This window comes from Camelus dromedarius, chromosome 7 (genome assembly GCF_036321535.1).
Source record: "Camelus dromedarius isolate mCamDro1 chromosome 7, mCamDro1.pat, whole genome shotgun sequence".
In the NCBI taxonomy this organism is placed as follows: Eukaryota; Metazoa; Chordata; class Mammalia; order Artiodactyla; family Camelidae; genus Camelus; species Camelus dromedarius.
The window spans coordinates 78,097,842-78,115,066 of NC_087442.1; the positions used below are offsets into that span (position 1 = coordinate 78,097,842).

At 42.5% G+C, this 17,225-nt stretch overlaps 1 protein-coding gene across 1 annotated transcript in view; it reads left to right on the forward strand.

The window, feature by feature from the left end:
• Positions 1-3,108: 3,108 nt before the first annotated feature.
• SLC26A4 (solute carrier family 26 member 4) overlaps positions 3,109-17,225 on the forward strand; it is a 48,870-nt gene continuing 34,753 nt past the window's right edge. The window contains exons 1-6 of the mRNA XM_031454686.2: positions 3,109-3,145; positions 3,933-4,099; positions 5,678-5,817; positions 11,219-11,329; positions 12,940-13,124; positions 13,725-13,889. Of these exons, the coding sequence (XP_031310546.2) occupies positions 3,936-4,099; positions 5,678-5,817; positions 11,219-11,329; positions 12,940-13,124; positions 13,725-13,889 (765 nt within the window). The 5' untranslated portion in view covers positions 3,109-3,145; positions 3,933-3,935. The remainder of the gene's footprint in view (positions 3,146-3,932; positions 4,100-5,677; positions 5,818-11,218; positions 11,330-12,939; positions 13,125-13,724; positions 13,890-17,225) is intronic.

Here is a 17,225-nt window from a genome sequence, read left to right on the forward strand (position 1 = left end):
AAAAAACTGTGCCATTATTTCATGCCAGTGAGAGACAAATTTACTAAGCCACATATCAAATTTGGATTCATATTACAGAATGTACAGAATGTACCTCTACTATGTGAGACATTTATTGAATTACATTATATAAAAATGAATTTTTATTGACACTGGAAGTTGCTTTAAATTGGAATGGACTGCCACATAAATTTAGAAAGAATTCTTTCGTTTAGTGATTTTCTTAAAAAAAATTCTCATCTTGAAAAATTAGTTTCATTCCTACCCAATGATTTTTCAAGATCCCATCATTAGGAATATGAAAATGAATGTGTGTATGTGTGTCCCAGTCATGCATATACATACATATATTAGTTTTCATGTTCTTTTTCATTAAAGGTTATTACAATATATTGAATATAGTTCTTAATAGATCCTTGAATAAATGAATAAATGAGTGAGTGTGCAGATCTAATAATGGACTCTGTCTTACACTCCAAGTACCTAAAGGCTAAATAAGAAAATGCATTTTAAATCAGCATTAACTGCTAAATAAGTGCTGAAAAGTAACACTAATATTGTCTGACATTTGTTTTGAAATGACACATCCATCTCTTTGGAAAGAAGTCCTGGAAACAATTATATTCTGGAAATAAGAATCACCCACCTGCATGAGGAACAGGTGAAGCTTGATTTCTAAAGCCTAAGTGAATAATTTTGAGGTGTTTAATATAACAAGTAAATCAGATGAGGAGAGCAAGCTGTTATCACGTCCTACTTTGTTTTTAAAGGATGGCCACATTCAGACCATTGAAAAAAGTAGTTTTATACTTTATAGAAAACTGTAAGGGAGATGCCATTTTGTCCATGCACCATTCATTTCTTCAGTAGAAAAGGCTTTTAACAGGAAAAAAAAAAAATCAGTATCTTCATCCAGGTACATGCAAGTCTTTTAGTGTGATAATTATTAAACTGAATTCTTACATAGTAAGATGCAAAGAAGAATTCTGTCTATTCTCCAAGAGAAGTTACACCATTGACTCCTAGGGTTATTTGATAGCTTATATTCTCCTCTGTCCTTCGGACACCTTTATCCCACTCTTTGTTCCTTTGAATTGTGCCATCACCATCATCACCAAGTTCTGAAGCAAAGTGGTCCACAGAGCTGACTGGACTACACTAAAACTGTTCACAGTAGCAAGTAACAGGGGTCAGAAATGCCTATCAGAATGGGACTCAGATTATATTTATATTTGCACAGCATGCTTTCAGATTAACTTAGTAAAGAATGGTGAGTTGTCTGGGTAAGTTACTGTGGAACTGAGTATGTGAGCTGATAGTATGAAATCCTAGACAGCTACTGATAAAGTTAAGAAAAATCCATATGTACTCACCTGGAAAAATATCCATGACATAGACTTAACTAAAAAAAAAAAAAAAGTTGTAGACCAATAAGTAGTGTAATTTTTAATTGTTTTTATTCTACTTTATTTTAATTTCTTTTAGGGGGAGGTAATTAGATTTATCTGTCTGTTTTTTTATTTTTAGTGTAGGTACTGGGTATTGAATCCAGGACCTCTACCACTGAGCTACACCATCCCTCCCTTGTTTTGTTTTGTTTTGTTTTTTTAATATGTTTGGGCTGTAGATACATCGTTTTAGAAGACATTAGGTAGAAGGTAATAATGACTGAATGTTTAGTAGCATCCCTGGCCTCTTTCCACAAGATTACAGCAGTGTCCCTCCAATATGACAGCCAAAAATGTGTCTAGACATTGCCAAATCTCTCCCGGGTGGGAGTGGGGGTGGGGGATTGTCCTTAGTTTTAAGAACCACTACCATATATATACTCTCCTCTGCAGAGGAATAAAAATCCTAAACTTTGTGACTTGGATTTTCTTTTTAGATCATTTCTTCAAGGGTTCTTAACCTTAATAATGGTCAAGTAAGCTTTGGAAGATCTGTAGAAAGCTGGAGACTCATTCATTGCTCAGAAAAAAAAAAAAACACACACACACGCTTATATCTCATCAAATACAATTTCAGGGGATTTACACTTGGGTTCTCCTGAGAGGATTCTGTTTTCTGTTGCTTGTAGAATTGTCATGGTCTGTATTTTCCAGGTAACGGAAGGCTGGTGTCCGGAGGTCCACATTTTGGAGCCTCTTCTGCATATACTTCAGAACACACAATCAGGGGAGAATCTTCCTGTTTACCAAACTCTCTTTCCTTTCATCGTGACCTGAATTAGTCAGTTTTAGCAAGATTCATCCCAGCAGAAGACAAAACATGGATGAGGTAGGATCCACCCCACTCTCCCTTGCTCCCTTCTAGTCCTGATTCCTGTCTAGTCCAGCTTATTCCCTCCTTGATTTTCCAGATGCATGAGAAGAAAGAAAGAACCAAAGAGTCAGTTAGGTAAGAAAGGGGGCCAGCTGGACACTTGATTTTTTTTTATTGAGGTATAGTCAGTTTACAATGTTGTGTCAGTTTCTGGTGTACAGCACAATTCCTCAGCCATACAAGAAAATGCATATATTCGCTTGATTTTGATGGTGTAGTAAAAACACAGGGTCACAGAAAAGTTGGTATCTAAGGTTTATGAATAAATTATGAACTCTTTTTAACCACCACCCACCGGGTACTTCTTAAAAAAAGACTTAGAAACCGAAAGCCTAATTAAATGCAGACTGGCCACTGCTCCTTTCCTCCTCCTCACCTAGTGTGAGGGCTTTGTGGTAGACCACGGAGCTTTCGGATTTAGGCGTCAAGGTCAGCGATGCCGGTAATCGCTGGCCTCTTCTTTCTTCCACGCTGGGCTCTGCTCTCCTGTAACAAGTTCCCCTGGGGCTGTCCCGCCCCTGACCTCGCAGCCCACGTTATTAATTGCGAGGCGAGTGAGGATTCGGGTGGCCCCTGGGTGACAGCCGGTAAGATTCTCAGCCTTCCCGGTTCGTTTCAGGAAAGGGAAAGAATGCTGGAGGGGTAAGATCTTTCTTTCCTGGTAGGATAGGTGGGGAAAGACCGCTGCCTGTGTGTCCCTCTTTTGGACTAAGGTGTCTCTGTTGCTCCATAAATAAAACGTCTCACTGCCTTCTGCGAGCGCTATAAAGGCGGCGGAACGGCCGTCCCGGGGGCATTCCAGGCAGGACGTGAGCCGAAGCAGGTGAGATCGTCACTGAAGACGCAGCGCACCCCACCCCGCCCTGGCTGAACTCTCGGGGAGGCATCGCAGTTTGGGGATGGGACTAATGGCCGGGGAGGTGTGGCGGCTGGGCATGGAGCCTCCGGGCAGAGGCAGCACAGCCTTCTTTCTGAGAAGCTGAGAGCGAGAGGGAAGATAAGAAAACAGGCCCGGGGTGAGACGTGCTCCACCCGCCCAAACTTCTGTCCCGGGGAGAGCGGGAACCGCTGTTGGAATTTGCCTGCAGCGCGCGCGCAGCCTCCGGACCTGGGGAGTGTGGCCTGAGGGTCTCACGCCCGGCCCCGGGGGCTGTGCTTCTTTCTAAAGGGGTGCCTGGCGCTGCGCCCTGGGTCAGGTACCGGAGAAGAGGGACACTCATTCGTAGTGTCCCCTGTCCGCCCCATACGCGCCGCGGGCCCCAGCTCGAGTTTGGGGAGATTTCAGGACGCGGACAGCGCCCTGGCTGCAGGTCGGAAGGGACTTGGTCCGGCTCCGGCAGCCCCCGTAGCGGGCCTCACTCCCTAAAAGTCCCGGAGCTCCGGGCAGCAGGTGCAGGCTTAGGACCCGGAGGTCCTTGGGGACCCCTCAGGGAGGCTGCTGGTGCGCGCCCGGGGGCGGCGGGCCTGGGAAGCCGAGGGCGGCAGCGAGCCGGCCAGGCTTTCGGGGATCGGATGCAACAGGTGGGGCCGGGAGGCAGCTAACGGGCGGCCTTCACCTCCTCTTCTCGTCTGGCGCTCCATCGTCTCCGTTCTCCTCGTCCTCCTCGCAGGTCATGGCAGCTCCGGGCGGCAGGTTGGAGCCGCCGCCGCTCCCCGAGTACAGCTGCAGCTACGTGGTGTCGCGGCCGGTCTACAACGAGCTCGCCTTTCAGCAGCAGTATGAGCGGCGCCTGCAGGAACGCAAGACGATGCGCGAGAGCCTGGCCAAGGGCTGCAGGTAGCGGCCGCGGCAGGCGGGGCGCGGGACGCGGTGGAGCCGGGCGTCGGGGCGAGCGGACCGGCGGGCGTGCCTGGCCGCGGAGCGTGGGATGCCGCGCCGCCCTGACGAGTCGCGCCGGCTGATGCCAGCGCACGGACTCTGGTTCTCCCGTCCGCAACGCGGGCTGTCCTGGGGGGAGGGTAGCGCCATCATTCTCGGCCGGAATCGACCCTAGTCTCGGAAACTCATCTTTGGGGAGAGTGTGTTCCGGGAGCGCCATCTCCTTTTCCTTTCTTAAGAGTACTTGGAGTGCGCCTTGGGATTCAGCGAGTTCCTGCGGCCTTCTAGTGAAGGCCAGGCTGAGAGTGGGAGAGCAAGGAGCTCGATTACAAAGAGATGATGGGTAACCCCATCACCTGACTTAGAATCCTTGAAAGCCTCAAGCTCATCTAGGCAGGATGCTACTCAGACACGGAATGAAGGCTAGAGCACAGGAGAAGCGCTGTGTGCTCCAGGTTCTCCACCATCAGGCAGTGGGACACCCCGCCCCCGCTCCGGTTCTAAACCCAAACGGGCCACCGGTAATTAGAGATCACAAACAAAAAGAACTGTCAGGTGCTGCCAGACTTTTTCTTAAAAAAAAAAAAACTTTCATTATAAAACATTTCAAATACATTCAAAAGTAGGCGTGGTCGTGTAATAAACCCCCTCCATGTTTTTACCCATCACCCAGCTTCAACGATGATCTCAAAGTTAATCTTGTTTCACCTATCACCACACACTTGCCTCACTTCACTATTTTTTTTTTTTTTTTGGCAGCAAATCCCATATAGTGTTGCTGGTTGTTGTTGTTGTTGTTGTTGTTGTTGTCGTCGTCGTCTATATTTCAGTATATATCTTTTAGGGACTCTTTTTTAAAATACAACCACAATTCCATTATCACGCACAAAAATAATTTCTTCATATAAAAATTGAGTCAATAAAATTTCCAATTGTCTCAAATATAATTTTTAAAATAACTTATTTGAATCAGGAGACAGTGTTCACCTACTTTTAATATGTGTTTTTCTTTTGCCTAGATAGAGGTTGTTGAATTTAAAAAACTAGATAGCAAAGGACAGTGAGATATACACTCATGTTAAAAGAGCTCTGTAAAAACTGGTTCCAAGCTCCTATTGCCAAAATAGACAGAGCTTATTTATGTTTCTTTAAAGCAAAATAGAAGAAAAAGAAGGCGCCTGGGTTAGGAAGTCTGAAAACTAATCTCCATTTAAAGACTCCAACATTGATCAGTCTGTGTCTGGACCAGAAAATGGGTTCTTGTTTAGGGATATTTTCTCAGAGGATTAAGAAAGTGGGAGAGGGGAGGGAACACTTAATCCTGTGTTTTCTAGTACAGTGCATTTAAAAGGGTAAATAAATAGAGTTCTTGGCAAAAACATGGTAAGCACTTCACTGTTAGTATTTTCCATGCAATTCCGATTCTTTTTTCTAAATAGTTAGAAACATTAGCAGAATTCGGTTCAAAATTTTGTGATTTGCAGTGGGTTGTGACCGAGATTGAATTGGCAGTCTAGTTTTCTTGTCTTTTGACAGTTGTCCAAGAAAGAGGACCCTTGGTGTGCTGAAGACTCTCCTGCCCATCTTGGACTGGCTCCCCAAATACCGGATCAAGGAATGGCTGCTTAGTGATATCATTTCGGGAGTTAGTACTGGGCTAGTGGGGACACTACAAGGTAAGCTACTGCTGGGCTAGCTCGTGAGTGATTGAGCATCACAGTTTCCAGCCACAGTTCCTAACTGCCGCCTGGCTCCCATGAGTCTGCACCAAATGCTTGCTCATCTTTTAAGACCTTTTAAGACCTTCATCTTTTCTTCAGAGCCTGCCCCTTAGTGGTGAGAGTCCCTTCTTTCTTCTCTTCCTAGGAAACCCTGCTGCTTCGCTAGCTGCCTGGCTCCAACTAGAGCCCTAGCACCTAAACAGTGACTCCCCAGTTTTCATTGACCACAGCCCATGGGAAGAAGTATGTATTACTTCATGACCCATACACATGATCAGTATCTCAGCTTTTGCGAAATAACATTTACCTTCACTACAAGTGATACCCTCTGATATTTTCTATCCTGCCCTATTCTATTCTGCTTGTATTTTTTAAAAAATGATGATTGTAGCCCTGTAAGTTATTTGACATTTCATGCATGGTCTTGACCTGCAGTTTGAAACTGACTTAAGTTTCTCTTAAGGAAAAGAGAAGAAAGTATTTTAGTCTAGACTACACGTAAGCATTTTTTTCCTGCTCCTACCCTCACCCCCACTTTTTTAGTCCATTCCCATATTTTCTGGCAAAATGTCCCAGACTAGGTGGTTATTCATTTTAACTGCCTTTATGCTGTATTTCCATGAGGGTCTTGGAAATCTGTGGCATAGCTGGTGAATAGCTGTATGGGCATTCTCCTCTATCTCCCATCCCCATCATCTTGCTTCTGCCCTCCCCTCAACTCTACAAATCCCCTGAACCATGAAAACAGAAATCTCATTTATTTATTGTAATTTTATGGAACGGGCATATGTTTATGCCGGGCAGTAGGTACACTGACATGAATAAGATGCACCTCCTGCTTTCTAGGTGTTTATTATAGTCCAATGGGGAGGGAGATAGATAACAATTCAATGTGAGGGCTGTAGCAGGGGTAACATTGCTTGGGAAGGGAGTGTACACAGGGGCAGTCGACCCTGGAGACTGGGAATGGCTTCCTGGAGGAGGATTGGTCAGAGCTGTTTCCCTGAAGGTTGAGTCTCAGTTTGCCAAGTGATGGGAAGTAGGGTGGAATAGAAACGTGTGTAGAAAGATGGCCCGGAAATGGACTATTTCAGAAATTAGTCATAATGGTTGTGCAATGTCATGAGCCAAAATTTGCCTGTGGAGCTCTCAGGATTACTAAGAGCAGGCCAGGTAGAGTTCCACAGAGAAGGAGGATGTGCTGTGGCCTCAGTGTGGAGCCCCCACCTAGTCAACGGTGTTTTCAATCACAAAGGTGCACAGGAGAGTTGGACGGGGCTGTGCGGCTCCTATGTTGAATGATGCCAAGTACCTGTGTGCGCAGTGGGCTCTAGTAGCTGTGACATGGCAACACCCAGTGGCTCCCCGGGGACGGGAACCATCTAATTCATGTTTGGTCTGCTCGTGCCTCGCATGAGGCTGACACAGAATAGATGGCCCTGTAACACTTAATGAAGAGGACCGAATTGTATTCCTGATAATGAATCATCTTATATATGAAAAATGGTATTTCAAACTGTGTCTCCCAAGTGTTCAGAGACAAGTATCTTATAAAGACTTAGTTTTAATTTTAGTTTTGTTTATTATCAGACACTATGCTAAGGGCTTTGGCCGGTTATCTCATTTAATCCTCACAACAACTATAATTAGGTCATTTTCAGTAGTTGAGACATCTGTTAAATCCTGCTCAAGGTCGTGGAGCCAGGAAATGGTAGAGCTGGGATTTGAACCCAGAGTCTAATTCCTAGGATCTTAATTTATACACCATGCAGTTCCTTGATTTATGAATATGTTTTCCAGAAACATTATCTCTGTAAAGTTATCTTTGTAAGGTGAATTTCTAGGAGGGTAACCTGGTTCATTCATACATTCATTCTTCATCCATCATCATTCATTCACTTAGTAATATTTATAAGACCAGCCATGGGGATTCAGTGGTTTACTGACAGGCACAGGTACTGACTTCCTGGAGCTCATTTTGAGTAGTAGACAGAGGAATTAAATAAGCAAAGAAATAAAGAAATAATTATAGATTGTGGTATCTATTATGGTGGATTAAATATGCTTTAATAGGGATTAATTTGGGGAGGGACTGTTTATTTTAGATACAATGGTCAAGGAAGGCCTTCCTGAGGGGTGAGATTTAATCAGTGTCAGGAAGATGGGAAGGAGACAACCATGTAAAGGAGCAGAAAGAAGAGTGTACCAGGCAAAGGTGCAAAGTCCCTGAGGTCAAAAAAAGCTTAATATTTTCAAGGGAGGAACGGGAAGAATTCTAATGTGTGGGTGGAGAAAGGGCCAGGGTGGGGGAGCAAACAACGAGATAAGGTTAGGGCCAGGGTTTAGGGTGAGATGGATGAGTCACTTACAGGGAGCCTTCTTAAATAATGTGCCCTGGGCAACTCACTTGCCTCGCCCTAGTCCCAGCCCTGAGGATAGACAGCTTGAAGCAGGTCAAGCAGGAGATGGAGCTGAACAGATCTGAAATATATTTTGGAGCAAGAATTACTGATCATATACTGATGGATTAGGACTGGCTGAGGAGCAGGTTTGGGATGAAAAACCAAGTTTCCTTTTGGACATGTTAAATTTGAGATGCACATGAGACATCTAAGCAGAGATGCTCAATCCTGAGTTGGAATTACTGGAGGCATGAAGGTCATTGGAGAGGTCTGGGCTAGCCATCAAAGTCAGGAAAGCATCACTCTAGAGGTGATAGTTAAAGGGATGGGAATGCCAGAGAATATCTAGGCAGAAGGGGCAGATGAGGAAGAGAATTGGGCTGGAGTACTTAAAGGTGAGGAGGATAAAGAGAGCCCACAAAGAAACATGCAGAGGTTGGGCTCAGGAAGTTAGAGAAAAAGAACAATCTGAGCAATGTGGGGTTAGAAGCCAAGAAAGAAGTTTGCTTGCTTGCTTGCTTTCTCTTTTTCTTTCCTCTCTCTCTTTCTTCCTTTCTTTCTTTCTCAGTATAGAGGTATTGATAGTGTGGAATGCTCTAGAGGGCAGAGTATGATGATGAGACAGACAAATGCTTTTAAGAAGGTTTGCTGTGAAGCAGAGTAGACAAATGGCTGTAACCAGAGGCATAAGGGACAAAGGTAGAGTGGCAGGAGGATTTATTTTTCCTTTAATATATGAGGTCCTAGAACATATCTGTGACCCAGTGGGAATGACCTAATAGAAAGATTTGTGGTCCAAGAGGTAGAGGAGAAATCAACTGAAAGTAGTGAGAAGGGGCAAGTGTAGATGGGTTCAAGGACAGAAGGGGGAAGGCCTAACGATGGGATAGTTCCTTCATTTTCAAAGGAGGAAAGACAGACAAAATGGTGCAGATGCAAGGAGACTTGAAATTGTGGTAAAAAGCCAGTTAGGGACATCTTGTGGATTCTGTGGTTTGGATGAAGTTGAAGATTCATCCGTGAATCATGTCTGTGTGGGATGGGTGGGGTGGGCAGTTTGAGGAAAGTAGGGGAAGTCTGAGTATCCAGCTCAGAGATAGGAAGAGCACACTTCCTGGGAAATGGGATTGGATCACCAGGCAGTGTTAAGTGCCCACTGGGGGTGGGCCATCGTGAAATTTATGTGAAACTTGTCAGCCCCAATGTAGTCTCTATGTCAGTTGTCTAGCTGTTCCAATGCTGGCATGGAAAAGGGTGATGTTTGGGTTCAGCCAGATTGGGGTTTCACCGGACAAGAAAAGGAGAGAAGAGAGAGAGTGGAGCGAGGAAATTCAGGGTATTTGCGAAAATTCTACGGACAAGGTGGCAAGTGAAGGCAGGAAGCTGTCAAGGATAGGGGAAAGTGGGTCACTTAGTGGATTAGAAGCCTCATGAGAACAGAGAAATGTTGCAGGAAGGATTCCGAAGCAGGTGAACGGAAGAGCTAGGCGGATGTAGGCCGAGAGACGGAGGCTCAACATTGATATTTCAGAGCTGATGCTGCTGTTTCTACGGAAGCAACGTCTGTGACATATCCGTTGGCTGGGCAGCCGAGGAGTGGAGGAGAACTCATCAAGGCGACAGAGTTACTGAGAAGCCAGAAAGGCTAAGGATAACGAGGTCTTTTTTACTTTTGTTCTTAAAATAATTCCCAGCAGGCAGCAAGAAATCAGCGCAGCCCTTTTAGTGCTATTTTTATTCACAGCTATGGGGAATGCACTCTCCACTCTCTACTTTTGCCTTCTAGATGCTTCCAAATAGTTGTTGGCACCACCTTTATCAATATATGCACCATTCTACACATGAAGTGCACCAACACAGAGATTCCATAGTTTAAAACAATGGCTTAAATTTCTTTACAAATTGTATAATGTCAAAATTATTGTACCAACTTCCTATATGATTACAGGATATTTGAGTGGCATTTGTCCCTAAATAGGATACTATGTGAAAAATGTAAAAGTCCTCATTTCCCAGGCCTGTAAGAACTGTAGAGTCCAGTTTAGGGAAGTGGAAGTTTGAGAAAGACTTGGAAGTTCATTTCCTGTTCCTTCTTTTCTTGTCTTCCCTTTGTAGAGTCGTCTTTTATTCCATCTTCTTAGAGAACAACTGATTATTGCAATTCCTTGCTGTAATTTATATATTGAAGCAACAGCATCAGTAATACAGATTTCTCTTCTTGAATGCAAACTCTCTAAGGGCAGAGACTTTGTTTTGTCCACTGCCGTATTCCCCCAAACCTCGAACAGCGCCTGGCACATGGAGGGGACACACTCAATAGCTGTTGAATGAATGAATGATTAAATGAATGCTCATTGTGGGAAATTAGAAAAGACATATAAGGAACATGAAAAAATACCTTACCAACAAACTAGAAGTCTCCTTTGATGCTACCATAGCGACAACCCACTGAACCCGTATTTTAGAAAACATCCTACTAGACACACAAATGCCTATGTATATAAAAGAAGAAAGAACTGTCTGAGAATGATAAGCACTAAATTCAGGAGAGTGGTTCAGGATAGTGGTTGCCTTCTGAGGGTGGAGGGAGGAGACAGGAAGGGATGGGGAAAGAGTATACAGGGAATTTCAACTGTACTGGCAATAATTTATTTCTTAAGCATGATGGTGGATATTATTTCATAGTCTTTATGTCACCCAATGAGAGGATGACTGGATTATTGATCGGTGGAGTCAACTCATTTGAGCAGGTGACACGTGAAGATGCAATCATTATCCCAGCTGACTCGAATCATGTTCTGCATCCTAGGGTAGCCACAGACCGTATGCAAAATAAGGAGATCACTCAGGACGAGCTGCAAATCGAAGAGGTCTATGAAAAGACGTCTCCTTGTACAGTAGGAATATAGCGTAACTTTTGGTTGTGGATCTGACCATTTTGGATGTACTTTCAGGCTTGGCGTACGCTCTGCTAGCTGCTGTTCCCGTGGGATATGGTCTCTACTCTGCTTTTTTCCCTATCCTGACATACTTTATCTTTGGAACATCAAGACACATCTCAGTTGGTAATTATCTGCATATACAATTGTATTTGTTCATGTGTTTTGGCTGTATTATGTGCGTTCTGCTTCCATATCTTTGTTAACGTTTGCCAGGGAGATGTAGGACATAAGAGCTTTGACAGCCCTTCCTAGTCAATGATGCAATGGTTCTTAGCTTTCAGAATACTATGCTGTTAGTCAGGTTTATGCTTAACTTTTTTTTTTTTAATGAAGAGGAAGAATTGGAAAGATTGTTTAAAAATTATAGCCTACCTTCAAATCTTAGCATGTTTTGATTTTCAAAAATATCATACATTTGAATCCATATTTAGAAAGTGTTCTCTTCCAAGGGTAAAAAATCTTCAAGCGGTCTTTGAACCTACTGTTTTACTAGATTAACTCAGCTTTGACTAAATTATGTTCATCAAATACATATTCATTGTTTTGTTAAGGAGCATACTTAAAGTCACTAATATTGGAAGACTGGCAAAATCGTGCCAAAAAAATTTAGAAATTAAGCTTGACTTTCCTTCTTGGCATGGCTCAAAATAGGTTTATTTCCTAATGTTCCTAAAATTTGAATTTTCTTTTGCTAGAATGTTCTAGTAAATGAATGTTTCAATGCTATTTTGCAACTCTGACATTTATACTTGAGATAATTTTGTGCCTACATCCATCTGCTGGCTAGACGTGTCTGCCTGGACAATCTTCTTGAAACAAATTCAACCACCTACTACTATATCCCCTACCCCTATCCTGGTCCTTAGTTGTACTTTCCCCAGTAGTGGGCATATTGCCTTTTCTGTAAAAGGGAATCAGGAAGAGATTATTGACTGACGGGACTTCCTCACCTGGGAGAATGGATCAGTATCAAATGAGTGACAAGCTGAGGAACATAGAAGCAGATTTTCTTCCCTTTGGTATTCTATGCATTTAGACACTCCAGGTTACTGCACTTGGGTCCTGAGTCCTCCCAACTGTTAAAACCTTCCATGATCAAATGATAGGATCGTCATCATCATGGATAAAAATATCAGTAGTGAATGAAGCAGCTGCTGGAAGAAAAGTACTTTTTAAATATAGAATCTTACAGATTGGCATTTGATATGAAAAAATAATCTGTATTGGAAAGAGAAAGAGAGAAAATCTATACTCCGTTTGCTATTTCTTTATCTGAATTTTGGCCCTGTGATATTGATCAAGGTACTCAGTTCTACAGAGATCAGGACATTGGACACTGTAGGAATTGAACTTATGTGGAGTAAAAATATCCTGGGACAAGTAAGGATTCAGCTAGTATGCCATTTCTGCCAGGAAACCTTTCCTGATAGCTCCCCCCTCCATCTCGTCCTCACCCATACACATGAAGATCAAACACAGATAGGTTAGACACCCTTTATGAGTACTTAGAACGCATCCTGAAAGCTGTATTATAATTACCCACCTACATGTCTGTCTTGCTCATTTCTGGGTCATGAATGCCTTGAAATACCTGCTTTTTAGCTTCTTTTATGAACAAACAGTATTTTCTCAATCACAGCTAATTACTTCAGTACTTCCAATCCTATGTAGACATATTGAGCTTAAATATTTGCAATTAATGCTTTTTAACTGATAGAGGCTTCTTTCCCCAGGACCTTTCCCAGTGGTCAGTTTAATGGTGGGATCTGTTGTTCTGAGCATGGCCCCCGATGAACACTTTCTCATAACCAGCAGTAATGGAACTGCACTGAATACCACCGTGATAGACTCTGTGGCTAGAGACACAACGAGAGTATTAATTGCGAGCACCCTTACTCTTTTAGTTGGAATCATACAGGTAATGGGTTTACAAGGAATATATAGATTGGCATGATTTTTATTTGAAATAACTTAATTGTAAGGCAAGTAGACTTAAAGATTCATTTAAAAGCAAAACAAATCAACTTACTGGTTCCCCAAAGTTATTTTTTAAATTATATTGTTTTAGGTCAGATGCTAACATAGTCAGCGAGAGCCCACTTATTAAGGCTCACTTAATCATCAGAGACAGAGAAAAAAAAGTAAAAGAACATGCTTTTGATTCAAGTGATTCAAATGACGATGAGAGAAGGGAAGTGGGCAAGAACCTATCAAGAGAAAAAGGCATTCTGGTGAGCAGAGCCATGAAACTTCAAAGTCACAGACATAAGCTACAGGATTTTTCCTTTTCTTGTTACATATCTAGAAATACTTCAAGGTGCATGTTACACATGGTTTTCAAATTTTAGATTGGTGAAGGGGGGGAGATAGGGAATTAAGAAATTCAGATTTGTTTCCCCAGGTATGTATTGGCAGGCTACCAGAGTTTTAATTGGTGTTAAATTTAATTTACTAATAATTCAAAGGGGTTGGTTCTTCTCCCAGGCAAACATGTAATTTTCCTTTCTTCGTGTTCCAGTTGATATTTGGAGGTTTGCAGATTGGATTCATAGTGAGGTACTTGGCAGATCCTTTGGTTGGTGGATTCACGACAGCTGCTGCCTTCCAAGTGTTGGTCTCACAGCTGAAGATCGTCCTCAACGTTTCAACCAAAAACTATAATGGAATTCTCTCCATTATCTATGTAAGTGTTGCTCCCTACTCCGGGGATCATTCACTTTTTCTGTTTAACCTGAATCTGGGCATTGTACGGTTCCTTCTTGCCTTTGGGGGCCGTTGAAAATATTCTTCTCTGAAATAAGCAGTAGAATCAGGAGTAACATTGAAAAAGACGGATTTTGCAAATCATTGTTCTCAACTGATCAAAATGGTTTCAGATGTGTCACTGCTCTTAAAAATATTAATGAAAGCAAAGTGGTATAGTGAAGTGAAGACTGATTTGGGAGGCAACAGACTTGAGTTCTGGTCTCAACTTTGCCTCTGACAAGAAGTGACCTATGTAGACATATCATGGAGGATAGCAGTTGAAATCTCAGTTTTGGAGCAAGATGACCGGGATTCATATCCTGACTACTAGCTTTATGAGCGTATCACCATGCCTCAGTTTCCTTCTCTGCAAAATGGGGTTGGTAATAATATCTACCAGTTAAGTTAAATAAGGACATAAGAGAAGCACTTGGCCCCCAGGGCTGGCACTTAACAAAGTCCTCAAAAAAAAAAAAAAAAAAGCATTATTTTGAAATTATTATTTCACATCTCAAGGCTTCTTTTCTGTTTTATTTATAAAAATGAAATGACTTGAGATGTATCTCTAAAGCCCTTTTTAACTGTGAGAGTCCATAAAATGCATAATATAAATGTCTCAGCAATTATAGATGAAAAGGAACATTAGATTCAGAGATGATTCAACATGCAAAAGAGATGCAAAAGGAGGATGTAGATCACACTAATTAGATCTGCAACAGTTCTTGGATCGAAATGTATGTTCTATATAAAGCATGTTATCGATGCTTGAGAAGTGGTGATAATAGTAACATGATGTCACCCACGCTGGGGGAGAACGGGCCTATGCAAATAGAATGTGCCAGCGTTAAGAATGGCGTTTGAGTCCTTGAATGAGCCAGGTGTTAGTTTCTAAAACAATGTAAGGCTGTGATCATATCTAAAACTTAGTGAGGTTGGGGGGAGTTGGCTCAAGTTCACAATAGTGCCACAATCCCCCATTACTTGGGCCATTCAGCAAATACTGCCAAGTGCTAGCACAGGCCAGGTACTGTGCTAAGTCGTGGGACAAGGTAGAGGAGGGGGTATAACACAGGGATTAAGACCATGGACTTTGCCCTTCAATAGACTTCAGCTGGAGTCCTGGATCCACCACCTACCCACCCATGTGATTCTGGGCATGTCGTATTTAACCTCTCAGTGTTCTCGGTTGTAAAATGGGAGTAATAATGGTAGCTGCCTGTAGAATTGTGAGGATTCAACAAGAAAATGTGTGGAAAGCCCTTAGGCTCCAGGGCTCACGGTGAGAGTTCAGTCTCCTATTGTTATTTCCAGTCTCGTGATGATCAGACCCTGTGGAGGTCACTGTTCGCTTCTCAAGGACCCAGGCTATTAGCAGACATCAGCACAGGCTGGTTTTGAAGTCATCATTATTTTTGTCATTGTTGATTTTTTTCCTACCAAGTCCTTGGTTTGCTTTGAGACCTTCTGACTGCCTTTTTCTAACAGCCCTCTCACTTTGGCCATACCTACGAACCTTGCTTTTTCTTGCATTCATATTTTCCCTGTCAACTGTTCATTCATTTATTCCTTCATTGTCATCCATTCATCTTTTCAGGAAGTATTTATTGACAACCTACCACGTGTCAAGCACTGTTCACTCCCTGTACAAACCCACTGACTCCTGCATCCACCAAGACACCCCTGAGTGTATTCGAATGCCTCTTTGTGTGAACAGTGCTAGGCCCACATCCACACAGATCACAGGAGGCCCAGGCCAGTCGTTCACCTGGATCCCTGACCGTTGGTGGACTTCTACAGATGGGGGGCTGAATCAGTTCTTCTGGTCTCCTAGGACTATGTTGAGGATGAATCTCGCTGCAAATAATCCCACTTTCAACAAAGACTAAAATAACCAGGAAACACTAGAACAGCATCAAAACTAGTCTAAACCAAATGCGATCATTATGCAACTTATGTCCTGTTGAACATTGTTCTTGAAGCCTCAGGTTAGAGTGTGTCCCAGAATTCTGCAAGCAGTTCCTCCCACACCAGCCAGGTTGGATAAGGATACTTCAATCGTCTCTATGTGAGGGTGAACATTAGCTTGCTCCTCCGGAAAAAGAGAGTCAACAGATCTGGAAATAATTGCATAAGGGTTGAATGAGCCAGTCAGTACCTGAACAGAGGGTTCTCCTTATGATATTACCAGTTGCAATTATTCGTGAAAGAATCCTTCAACAAATGCAGGGCAGCAGTGGATCCCTCCAGGCAAGACTGTAAGATTGTTGTAAAATGCTGTTCCTGGAATGCAGTTAACATCCCTTTTGTTACAAGCCTGTACTTTGAATTGCCTGCCTGCCACTCCCCTCCATCCCCCCCAAAAAAGGAAATAATGAATACAGAGAATAGGAGAAGGAAATATTGGGGAAGAAAAGAAAAATAGAAAACTTGATTTACAAACACCAGAGAGGCTGGGTATGGGATGCAGAAGGGAAAAGGACAGGGTGTTGGCAGAATTCAGAATTAGTAATACTCTTCCTGCCACGGTGTACTATTCAGTTACGTAAGTAAACCACACAGTCCCTTTCCGAGTGTTTATGTTTTCCTGTCCTTCTCTGTGAGTTGCTTGTCTCCATAGACAAGGGGAGCCTCTCTGCTTGCTTACTAAATTGATGCTATTTCCCCATTGCTTCCCCTAATGAGAAGGAAGAATACACTGAAAAGTTCTGCCCAGATGGTGAGAGTTTTGAAAGCCACCACTAAGCTCGATCAGATTCATTACTTCGAATCTAGTTCAGTATGTAAAAATGAAGCCATTGTAATATGGAAAGTAACACGTTAAGGGTCGAGCTTATATACACACAGAAGTTCCGGCAGGAGGAAATGCCTGAGAGCAAGGGGTGATTATTGAAGGATTTGTTATATTCGTAGAGATAAGATGAATTAAAATAAACTTGGCACCAAAAGTTAACCAATGAATTTTCTCATATGTAATACCAGGTATAATTTTTAACTTATGGCTGCCTATACCCAGAAGGAAGAAATTCTCTGAATGAAATGGTCCTAAAATTCTCCAAGCATGATAGGAAATATAGTAAAATATTACCCAGTTCTGAAAAGTTTCATTATCTTGATTTGAACTATTCTGGGCTAAAATAGAGAATCATAAGCGTATTCATATTTTAAACATATTTTAGTAAGTGTTTTAAAAGTAAACTAAATTAGAATTACTTTTCAGTGCTTTCTTAAAGCATCATTTCTGTATCTTTGAGAACAATCTCACTACTTCAGTTTA